General features: G+C 43.7%; 1 protein-coding gene across 1 annotated transcript in view; it reads left to right on the forward strand.

Annotated features, from left to right (window-relative positions):
• Positions 1-11,630, forward strand: part of LOC107116028 (protein eyes shut homolog) — a 300,578-nt gene extending 288,948 nt beyond the window's left edge. The window contains 2 exon segments of the mRNA XM_015417875.1: positions 5,245-5,406; positions 10,438-11,630. Coding sequence (XP_015273361.1) covers positions 5,245-5,406; positions 10,438-11,630 — 1,355 coding nt within the window.
• Positions 11,631-12,180: the final 550 nt, after the last annotated feature.

Consider the following 12,180-nt stretch of genomic DNA (forward strand, 5'->3'; position numbering starts at 1 on the left):
CGGATCGGTCCAGGGTTAGGGCTCCCTCTCCCGACCTTCGACGGGGCGCCATTGGTGCCGGTGTCGGAGGTTAGGAGTTTGGGGGTGCTCCTGGACTCCGCGCTAACAATGGAGGCCCAGGTAGCAGCCACTGCCAATTCGGCATTTTACCATCTTCGGCTGGCGCGGCAGTTGATTCCCTTCCTTGGCCGGGATGACCTAGCCACAGTGATCCATGTGACGGTCACCTCAAGGCTAGACTACTGTAACGCTCTCTACATGGGGCTGCCTTTGTCGCAAATTCGGAAGCTGCAACTGGTGCAGAATGCTGCGGCCAGGCTGTTGATGGATCTCCCTAGACGAGATCACATCCAGCCTGTGCTGAAAGCGCTGCACTGGTTGCCAATAGCTTACCGGGTTCGCTTCAAAGTGCTGGTTATTACCTTTAAAGCCCTATATGGTCAGGGACCAGTTTACCTAAGGGACCGCCTTGCCCCGTATGTTCCCCCAAGGGCACTACGGTCGGGGACCCAACATCTGTTGGATGTTCCAGGTCCCCGGTCCATCAGATTAACCATGACCAGGAATAGGGCGTTTTCGGTGGCGGCTCCTATCTGGTGGAATGAGCTCCCAGAGGAGATCAGGGCTCTGCGGGACCTCTCACAGTTCCGCAGGGCCTGCAAGACGGAGCTCTTCCGCCAGGCTTTTGAATAGGAGCCGCCACCACCACCACCACCACTAATGCACCACCATCGCATGAGTTTACCATCTACGCCCTATATATGGACATCATGATGTGGGGCATGTATCATCAATGCCCCGCAATCGTTGCATTATGGGCGAGAACGGGACGTCTAGGGGGCGGCCATCTTTTTTAGAAATTGTAAATTGGAATTTAGCTGAGAGGAGCACTATTATTGTTTTAATGCTGATGTATTTTAAGAAATTTTGTACTGTTTTCTATTTTATGTGGCGACATGCCCTGTTAGCCGCCCTGAGCCTCCGGGGAGGGCGGGATAAAAATGCAAATAATAAATAAATAAATAAATAAGGCTAAAACAGAGGAGAGACTGATGTAGTAAGCAATGTTGGGTCCCCATTGGGGAAAAGGGGGAGCATGAAATGAATAGACTAATGATATTACTCCATATAAAGTAGTTTCATGTTTGCATGCTTTGTGGGTTTGATCCATAAAAAATAGTAAATTAGGTTCTAATACTTCACTTTCTAATATCCCCCACCCCACCCCTGACTTGAATTACATCTTTAGGCAAGAAGTCAACTGGAGTCTTCACAAAATACAGTAATGTCAGGGTCCCTAGTCAGGTCACACCACACCAGGCTTCATAAGAAGAAGTGTTTATTGATGGTCCCAGTACTAAAGTACACGTATACAGCTTGTGTCAGGAATAGCTGTCAGTATAAGGGCCTCTGACTTATAGTGTAATCAAACGTCCCCCCCCCCCATGAGCTGAAGCCAATGACTATTGTTCGTGCGTGTGGGCTAAAGCAAGCAGGCAAGTGGGCAAACTGCAAAAACCGTTAGCTTTCCCAGCCGAGTTAATTGCAGCTGGGAAGAACAACAAGGTCAAGCATGACATAGCGCACAGAAGCTGGACAGGGAAGAGCTGAGAATGAAGAGGAGGTGTACCCCTCCACAATACAAATGATCATGTATACCCTGGACTGTAAATATAAATTGCAAGAGCTGTGGTTACAGAAGACTTGGGCAGAGAATGCTTGCCATTTCATTAGTATTTGAAACATATAACCATGCCAAAAGTGCAGTCTTTCAAAGTGGTCTATAGATGGCAGCACAGGATAATTTTATATGACTAGACTCTTTGCTTGAATGGTATGCCCTTCTGCATGGGAACAAATCTGGGCGCATGGAGGGATCAACGTGTATTTGTTCACATGTCTGCCCGTTCTCTGGAAAGCAGTAGATGGGACTTTTGGAGTACACAAAAGAGTAGAACTGAACTTAGAACTGTGCTATGCACAGGCAGTGGTAAGTTCATAGCCCCTTGATCCCTTGACCTCATGTAAGGTATGTGTTTTGCAAGCAGAAAGTAGCTCCTGGTATCCTCAGTGAAAAGGGCATGTGTATCTGAAGAAGTGTGCATGCACACGGAAACTTATACCCGGAATAAAACTTCCTTGGTCTTAAAAGGTGGACTCAAACTTTGTTCTACTGCTTCAAACCAACACAGCTTCCCACCTAAATCTATATGCAGACAGTGTGTGTGTGTGTGTGTGAGTGTGTGTGTGTGAGAGAGAGAGAGAGAGAGAGAGAGAGAGAGAAACCCTAACATTCAAATATAGTAAATCGATACTTCCTGTTGTTTTGTGACACACCCATGCACCCACCACCCACAGAGAAAGAAAGAGAGAGATGAAAAGGCTATGAGTTGCCAAAGACAGAGGCTGCAGGGGTTGAAAGGAGAGACAGGAAAGAAAATGACAGCCAAAGGAGGAACTGTCCACTTTTTTCTTAAGGCTAAAGGGAGGAGAAGGGAGAAAAGTATTCAGTCAGGAGATGTAAGGAAGTTGCAGAGCATGAGGCAAGGAAACAGTGGGCAACAATGGAAGATTTTCCACCCTCCACAAGTCCTTAAGGTTTGCCATTTTGTCCCCATTGTTGGGGTGGAGAAGCAGCTGTACACATTGCCCCAGTGGCCATTTTCAGCCCCAAGAATGCCAAGTAAACAGGAACAATCTGGGATTGTCCCAGAAATCATGCTGTCACAGCCTCAAGGATGGCTGGAAGGTTGAATACAGGTTGCTTTCAGTATGACCAAGGAGAGATGAAAAGTTGGGACTATACTACTTTTGCAGCCATCTTTGGGTAACCTAAAAACAATCTGCCACATTTTGTTGCATGTCCCCACTCATAATTGAATACTAGGAAATATAAAGACTCAAAGAGCGGCTCTGATTATTGACAAGCATACTGGCTTGTTGTCATTCGTTAGTTGCACATTGTGGTACAGATTCTAAGACTTGATTGTAGAGCTGTCCCAGGATTCACACATGTACAGGAAATGTCCTAACACTCTTTTTTTAAAAGATCATTGGGCACCAATTTATACTGCTCAGACTGAACACTTTTCTCCATTGTTCACATTAATTTATTATTTTGCATGGCAGCTAGAAGAACCACAGACTTCACACTGAACATATTCAGCAGGCAAACATGCTATTTTGGATAGCTGCAATCATTTTTGAGGCAAGCCTCAGATCTCCTTGCCTCAAACATAATTGCAGTTCACTGTAGCTGTGGTCATGGAGCTGGATTTCTTCTTGCCTTGGGACTCATTTTATGTGCACTAGGTTGTAATTAAAGAAGGGGGGACAATGACATCCTTAAGAGGGTGCAAAAATGCATATGCATTCCAGCCAAATAGGGTTGCCAGGTCTCCTCGTGGCTCCAGCAGGGGGATTTGGGGGGTGTTCTGGAGGTGTGTGTGCGAGGGATGCCACCAAGCCACATGCCAAGCCCCATCCCCAAGCCACGGCCACCCCTCTCTCTACCCTCCTGCAGAGATTTAAAGGGTTTCTTTGAGGGAAACTAGGGCTCCCAATGGGCTGTGTGAAAATATACTTGTGTGAAATGCTGCTGATTGTGAATATGGCAGAAAGCAACAGACCAAGCAGGTTCAAGCTGTTCATGAACAGTTGAACTGCTTGATGGAAGATGGACTCCCTGCTCACAACTAGCAAGCAGAACATGAGCCAAACCAGCAGGTGCTCCAGCATCCCTAGCAGCAGTGAGAATTCAGTATCTCTCCAGGATGTTAGTCTTCTCTTTTGAGATGGCCACTGGATGGAAATCATTACTCTTGGCAGTATTTTGCTGTGTATAGCTTGCCATTAAGCTGAACAGGTATAGAGGAATGCACTTGAGCAACAATACCTGCAAAATCAACATGTCCCATGACTCTAATTGGTCCATTGGGATGCATAGCTTTAAACTCTTCTTACATGTAGAGTGTTTGTTTTTGGAGGACAGAGTGGAAAGGATAACTTTTCTTTGAGATAGTCTGCAGTGCCTCAGACCTTTTATGAGGTCTTCAAATGACAGCACAGGGACACCACTAATGTTTGGGGTGAAGTCATTTTGAACGGCAGACAGTGATTAACAATTTCACAGTTCAGTCTCAAAGCATTCTGCTGACTCATGCTCTTTTTAATTTCTAGACCATCATTTCAAAAATGCAAATATATTTTCAAAACTACATTCACAATGTGTTCACTGGGGGCTGATGCAGACATTGCTTTCACACAGAGACTACAGACAAGAGACTGATTCATCCTTACGAATCCAGCTAATAAAATAACATGAAGTATGGTTCCATCGCTCTCCAGTGTTGTCACTCACTCTAGAAATTATTAGTGCAGATTCAGAAAAGTCACTGATTCCAGCTCAAGTACTATCTGCATCTACCATAATACACCAAAACCAGCCATTATGATAGTGGTTTTCCTTTCTGTAATTATTCACCCTGATCCAGTAAGAGGTGCCTTTACTTGCTTGGAAACTGGCTTCCACATAGGAAGGAGATGCCTAACTGCATTCTCACTGCAATGCTTATTTAACTGCTTCCTCCTCAGGGCTCATTAGATGCAAGTATTGCCCCTAAATGGAGCTGTACTGGGGCTAACTTGGACAACAGCATTACCTTTTAGTATTCACATATTTACTCAGTTCAGCATCCTCTCTCTCTCTCTCTCTCTCTCTCTCTCTCTCTCTCTCTCTCTCTCTCATACACACACACACACTTTCCCCCTTTTCTTCTTATATTTCACTTAGAAAACCAAATCCCATCAATCGTACCTTTGTTTGTGTAAAGTCAACTGCTTGTTCACTTCTGAGTATATGGTGGCCACAGAAAACTATGCATGTGCCACCTGCTCATGGGGAAGCATTTGCAGGCAATCACTGCTACATGCAGATCTCAACATCTGATGCACCACCTCAAGTGTCTCCTTTCAAGTGGTTGCAGTTGCAAGCTGAATGCTGCATCTGATGACAGATCCTCACAACTGGCTCATTCTGGGCTTGTTTTGCATGTTTGTGGGAAATGGGGGAGTGGGGCAATTCATTACAAGTACATTGTTATAGCCTTGTATTTTTGTTATAACCAGATTTGTGAGAAGGTAATACACATTAATGTCCAAGGACTATCACTAGTGTTAAAGCAATGCCCTGTCCCCATTGACTGGACAAACAAGACTACCCTCCTGTTTTATTTTGTTTCCTAGCTCTAACCATCAGTGATGCATCTTTCAGTAGCAACCAATCTTCCTGGATGGCATTTGAGTCCTTTAACATTCGGCACAAAGTTCACATCCAGTTGCAATTCCAGCCTCTTATGCCAGATGGCATCCTCTTTTACACTGCCCATCACTTGAATCCACGGTCAGGTAAGTGACAAGGGAAAATCATAAAACATTGTTACTTGCTGTAACAGGTTATGGTTCTGCATCAAATTGTGACATTAATGAAAAGTCAAATGATAACTGGGTGTGAACAAAAGAGGGTTGGACTTAACCTGTAACTGTTGTTCATCGAGTGGGCCTCTGTGCAGGCACATATTGAGACTGCGTGTGCACAGGCCAGCCTCAAAAAAGTTTTCCAAAACTTTTAAGTAGGCTGAGAGTGCCCTCCTTCTGGTGCTTTCCCACCAAAACTATCACATGACCAGGAGGAGGGGTGCTACTCCCTGAGTTCTCTCCATGCTGCCACTGAAGACCCCAAGAAACTAAGATTCCAAAGGGTTCACAGCAGGAAAGGAGGGAGGGATGTGTGCCTGCACAGAAGACCACTTGATGAACCAGTTACAGGTAAGTGCAACCCTGTTTTCATTGTTATGGCTTCCGTGCAGTCCCACTTTGGGAGATTAGCAGGCTCACTGAGTGAAGGAGGTAGGTGTGAAGCTCTCAAAGGAAGAGGCTGCCTTCCCAACAGTTGTTTAGTGTATGGTATTGACATTCACCCAGAACTGTCTTATAAAGGAGCAGGGAGCTGAAATACATGCACAGAAGCATGACAAGGGGGGGGGGGAAAGCATGTTAGAGACAGCTGTGATATGTAAAGTGGCATTGAACAGCCACACACTCAAGACAGAGTGTGATAGCCTCTACCAACCCACAAGGATGGTTTGTGTGAAGACACTGACCACTCCTTTTTGGAGCTTGAGAGACCAATACAAAGTAGTGTTGCATCCCTAGTAGGGGTGTGCAAAAAAAAAAAAGCCGTTATTTTTCAGGTTCAGGTAAATCAGACCCCCCAAAATATCGGTAAATGCTGATATTCCCCAGTGAAATAAAGGTAAGGTATTCAGATTGGGGCTATATTCGGTATCCCCCAATATATTCAGGTCCGATTTACACCACCCGAGGGAAAGGAGGCATGTTAGAATGCCTTCTTTCCCTCTGGTAGACCCTACAGATTTCCCTGTCAATTTCACTCCTCGCTAGTCAGCTGGGAGTGAAACTGACAAGGGAAAGGCTGACTCTCTGCCTTCCCTTCTCTAGCTGACAGATTGTAGCTGGAAAAGGGCAGGCAGGGAACCTAAGCATGTTTACAATGCGTTTCTTTCCTGTGCCTGGAGAAGATCGGGAATGGAAGCAGGCATGTTTGCCTGGCTGCCCTTGGTCTCCCCAGCCTGCGCACCTTGGCGGGCTGGCTGGGGAGACCAAGGGCAGCCAGGCAAACATGCCCCTTTCTTCCCTGGGTCTCTCCACTATTGCAGAGAAGTCCAGGGGAAGGGGGCGGGGGGCATGTTTAAATGCCTTTCTTTCCCTCCCCAACATAGGGGAGAGAAAGAAAGGCATTTAAATCCAACAGCTGACTGGCAGCTGAGTGACAGTTAGTTTAATGAGACCTTTTTCATACAGCAACATGGACCCCCCAAAAAGCTGGAATATTATGGCTTTTTTGGGTTCAGCTACACCAGTAGCCAAATACAGAACTGTGATCTGTATTCGGCTTATGCGATACCTGAAAAATACCTTGTCAAAGGACAAGGTATTTTTCGGGTATTTGTTTCAGTTCGGCTATAGCCAAATGCACACCCCTAGTCCCTAGCAGACCAAAACACAAGAAAAGTCACATTCAAGGAATGTAAGGAGTGCATGGATGTTTGGCATCAGAAACAAGTGTAAGGATAGCATTGTGCGGCATGAGAACTGAGAGACAGTCCCTGGTAGGGGATTCTGGCCATGCCATCAGACACCCTAACTTTATGAAACTTCATGAATGGAGAGTGCATAAGTTTAGAACCCACAATGTCCTTATTCCACAGTTGGATGTGTTGCATACTTAATAACCCTATTCTAAATGAAGCACCAGGTAAGTGCAAAAAATCAAATGAGGAGTTATACCTCTGTTTGTAATATCTTTAGAAATCCAATATGAAAGATGGAAGTTTAGAGAGTTTGAATCCCAACCAGTGGCCAAAACATAATCAACAGTACAAGAAGCAGGGTCCAAACACTGTTACAGCCTCAGTAGGAACTCTTTGCCACTTAGAAGTGCAAGATATGATAGTGAAGGAGTGGAGCTTTCCACTCAGAAAAATCTGAGGCTACCGCTACAATGCAGGAAAGGAGATTATCAAAACTACTGGTCATTAGCAGGAGTGAGAAAAAGCAGATCCACACCATAACATTGAAAGCAGTGAAGCAGGTGTGATGTGGCCAAAGAAAGGATGGACAGCATGAATAATAAATGAAACTTGTACAGGTTGCAGAGCAATCTGTGCAGCAAAATAGCCAGAGGAACCCCTCCTCCCCCCTAAAAACAGATTACCTTGCTGAGGGATTAGAAGGGCATTCCCCAATGACAGGGATCCCTGTCATGAAAGAAGCAGAAAAGGACAGGGCATGGAATGTCCCATTGTGGGGGCAAGGCCAAATAGGCCAGGCCTCCAATCAGAGTATCTACGAATTGGTACCTGTTAGTCAAGGAAAACATAATTACAGTGCACTCCATGACTATGTGGAGTACTTGTACTAAAATTAAAAAAAATTACTTTTGCAGAAGACCATGAATAATAATAATTATTATTGTATGGCAGTATGTGTAGTATAGTCAGGAGATCCAAAATTATCTGGCAGCCAGAAGTTCTAGCTCTTTTAGCATTATACACCACTAGGTGGCAAACTAGTCTTGTTAGTAAGGCAGCTGTTTTGAGTAGAAATGTAAGATGTCCTTTAAAAAGATGGGTATGAAGCTTATCTGTACCCTATCTTACTCCCCAACAGGGACTCAAAGTGGCTTATAACATTTTATACTTTTCCATTCCAGAAGACAGGTCAGGCTGAGAGAATGTGATGGGCCCAAGGTCACAAAACAAGTTTTCAGGCAGAATGGTATTTGAAGCTGGGTCTCCCAAATCCTAGCCCAACACTCTAACCACTGTGCCACATGGGCATTTGCTACAAATGGTATCACATCAGAGTGACTTCAGAAACAGTCAGAACCCAGTTGAAATAAAAGCTCTCTCCTAGAAGCAGCAGTGAGACTGAGATCCCTGCAGTGAGTCAGTGTCATTCCCTGATAAGGAAGAAGAGAGTGTGAGCATACATGAAACCAACAAGGAAAAATAGCCTACAAAAATGTTAGGCTTAGAGGTGCAGGTTTATCATTGATGTTGAAAATAGCAGTAGCCAAGGAGCCCCAAACCATCATTGATAGTTCTGAAGGCTAGCATGGAACCAAGAGGAGAGGAGGACTGCTTAGGCTTGCCTCCAAAAGGCACACTTGCTGATCACTTCTGAGTTCCCCATGGAGATGGCAACAGCAAGCCTTGCCTGCTTGGCAAAGACACCTGTGATGAAAGCCCTTTAGAATTAAGTTTCATTGCTGAGATGCTGCAGCAAGGTGACGGGCAGAGACTGCTGTGTCACTTTGTCAACCTTTAGAACTAGGCATTAGCAAGAGGGCTTGGAGCCGAGATCAACAGAGAATCGGTTTTGACTCTGGAACCGAGGCAGCCCCAATAGGGTGAGTGGTAAAATGAAGCTACCAAAATCCTTCCCAGGGGTCCCAGGTGGTGGCCTGGCATCCTAAGCTGATTCAGATGTGCATGATAGAGAAGCATGTAAGAAAAGGGAGCATGCATGCCATATATGTGGCTGCTTGAGTGCTGTACATGGGCTTGTACCACTGATTGCATACATGCATGTTTTTAATTGGGACTTACCAGCCAGTTTGAAATAGAGAATGGGCCCTGCGCATAATAGTTTTCCCACCCACAATATCATAAATTCTGGTTTCCCTCAGGCTTTAGGCCAAGCCCATAGGATAAACTGATAAGCAATCATGAGAATCCAAGCTGGCAATACAACAATTGAAATTTTGGGCACAGCTGCTTAGAAGTAAACTCCAGTGAAGTAAATGGGACTTGTTTCAGTATATGCAAAGCTGTTAGTAGCTGACTGTGAGAGAAACATAACCCAGGTCTCTTAAATCACAATAGGAACAACTTAATATCACTTTCCCGCTGCCATCAACATTTATTTCAGTCACACTTTCCTCCATCAAAGTTACACATTTTCAGCAATGTAGTACCCTAACTGATTTGCAACATCCATGTTACCTATTTAAACTACATTGCCCTGAAAGATTTAGGAGGAAGAACAAAAACGAATCTTGCTTGTTTTATGTGTTTCTTCCAATGAGTCTGTCAAGCCAGACAGATTTACTGATTAAAAGCCCAGGCCTATGTCCAGTGGCTGCCAAACAGAATGAAAGAGGTTTCTGTTGCTTCGTTTGCAAAGCACCTTATATAAAGCTTTTCCTCTAGCCATAGTTATGTAAGCCTTAACAGTTTAAGCCTTAACATTTTTCCTGTTAGTTATGTAAGCATTAACAACTACTGCCTACACCTAGTGGCTGATTGTCACTGTGGAGGTTTACAGCATCTCTGGAACATAGCAGTAGCTTTAGTTATAGTGAATTTACTGCTAATACTTAACAAACTTTAGTTATAGTGAATTTACTGCTAATGCTTAACAAACCCACGCACTAAACTGGCTGTTAAGATTATACAGTTCTGGGCAGAATGGATGTTTTATGAACCAATGAAGACCTTCCCTTATTCTATCCTAAGCTACATTACAAAAGACTCTTTCATCCTACCTTGTCTTTGTTGAACTCCTTAAAGGGCTGTGCCATGTTTATAACCAGAGCTGCACGACTTATGACACACAAGGCAAAACCTAATAGGATGACACAATTCCAATAAACCTTTCTGGTTGTGTTGCCTGCCTTTGAACAACAAAAGGGGGTGACACCACTTAGCAAGTCATAGTGTATGTAGCATCAGGCCTGGTGGCTCCCAACTTGTTCTAACACATATCAACTCTATACAATGTCTAGCCCACTGCCAATATTTAGTCAATATTTCACCTGCTCATTAAATGGTGACTCATTTTTTCCCTCCATAGGTGATTTCCTAAGTATCTCCTTGGTAAATGGATACGTACAACTGCGCTACAACCTTGGTGACAGAACAATAATCTTACAGACTTTTCAAGACATATACTTCACAGGTAGTGCATGGCATTTAATTAAAGCAGGAAGAGTTGGTAATGAAGGCTACCTGTACTTCAATGGCATCAATATAACCCAGAAAGCTAGCAATGGAATGGCTGCACTTGACACACACACAGATTTCTACATAGGGGGAGTACCGTCTTTAAATCTGGTTAATTCATTGGCAATTGAGAATGAGCCCAATGGTTTTACTGGCTGCATTCGAGAAGTTCTGGTCAATAACAGAGAACTGAAACTGACCAAAAGGGGGGCAAAGGGTGGGTCTAATGTAGGGGACTGTGATGGAACTCCTTGTGGGTACAAAGTATGTAAACATAATGGAAAATGTAAAGTTGAAAACTCTGATTTTTCTTGCTCATGCCCAAAGAACTGGATTGGGAAGACCTGTGAGCAATCTATTTATTGTTCACATCAAAAGTGTCTGCATGGAGCTGTTTGTATACCAAATCATAGTTTATCCTCATACAGTTGTGCATGTAGACTTGGCTGGTCAGGCCGACACTGTGAAAAACAGGCCTCATTTTTTACTGCAAAATTTATGGGTAATTCATACATCAAGTACATAGATCCCAATTATAAAAGAAGAGATCTCAGATTTACAAGAGTATCTTTCAATTTTACCACCAGTGAGATGGAAGGTTTAATTTTATGGCTAGGAAAGGCTGAAAATGAAGATAATGATTTCCTTGCAGCTGGTCTTGCTAATGGCACTCTAAAAGTTCTGGTTAATCTTGGAGAAAGAATATCCATCCCTCTCATTCATCACAGAAAAAATCTCTGTTGCAATAAATGGTACTATGTTACCATAGCACAAAACAAGACTCTCATTAAAGTGTACCTTGATGAGGAACTCATTGTGTTCGAAGATTTAGATCCCCAAAGAAAATATGTTGCTCTAAATTATGGTGGCACTTGTTATTTTGGTGGATTTGGGCTCGATAGGAGAGAAAACACTGGTACATCAGGGCTTTTTAAACAGGGACTGATTGGTAAAATTAAAGATGTTGTACTTTTTCAGGATTCTAAAAAGATTACATTAATTAAAGGAGAAGGCTATAATGTTTATAGTGGAGATAAGGATTAACCAAAGGTTCTTGAGATGAACAAAACTTGCTTTGCAGGCACAGAAGATGTAGCTTTCCATTCTGAGCATAATCTACAATAAGATGTTAGAAGCTTGCAATTAAAGCATTGGCTGGTTAGGCCATATCACTATTTGAAATTCAGCCCCCCCCCCCCTCTTGGTTTTTTAGAGTTGGCAATGGCATAGCACACTGCTGACAATAGAAACCAGATCTGGCAAAATTCCCATATGGTCCTGCTCTCTACACCAGCTGTCCCTGTTATCTCCTCACTCCTTCCTTCCTTCCCCCCTTTGTTTCAACCAATAATGCACAGACCCTCCTGGTCCTAGGCCTTATGCATAATTTTGCCCCACCTGAATAAGTCTCTCCTTTTAATGGGATGGTCTCCAACATCCATAGTTTCACCACCAGGTCTTTGCTTTTTGAATCACTACCTATTTTCTCCTGCTATTAACCATACTTCCTGTTTCCCTCATCCCTCATCTTAAGTCCTATAAAGTTTCTTCATAGCTGTCTTCCAGTTAGTCTTTTATCATCTTATTTTCTTGA

The sequence above is a fragment of the Gekko japonicus genome, unplaced genomic scaffold (assembly GCF_001447785.1).
Source record: "Gekko japonicus isolate JY-2015 unplaced genomic scaffold, Gekko_japonicus_V1.1 scaffold512, whole genome shotgun sequence".
In the NCBI taxonomy this organism is placed as follows: domain Eukaryota; kingdom Metazoa; phylum Chordata; class Lepidosauria; order Squamata; family Gekkonidae; genus Gekko; species Gekko japonicus.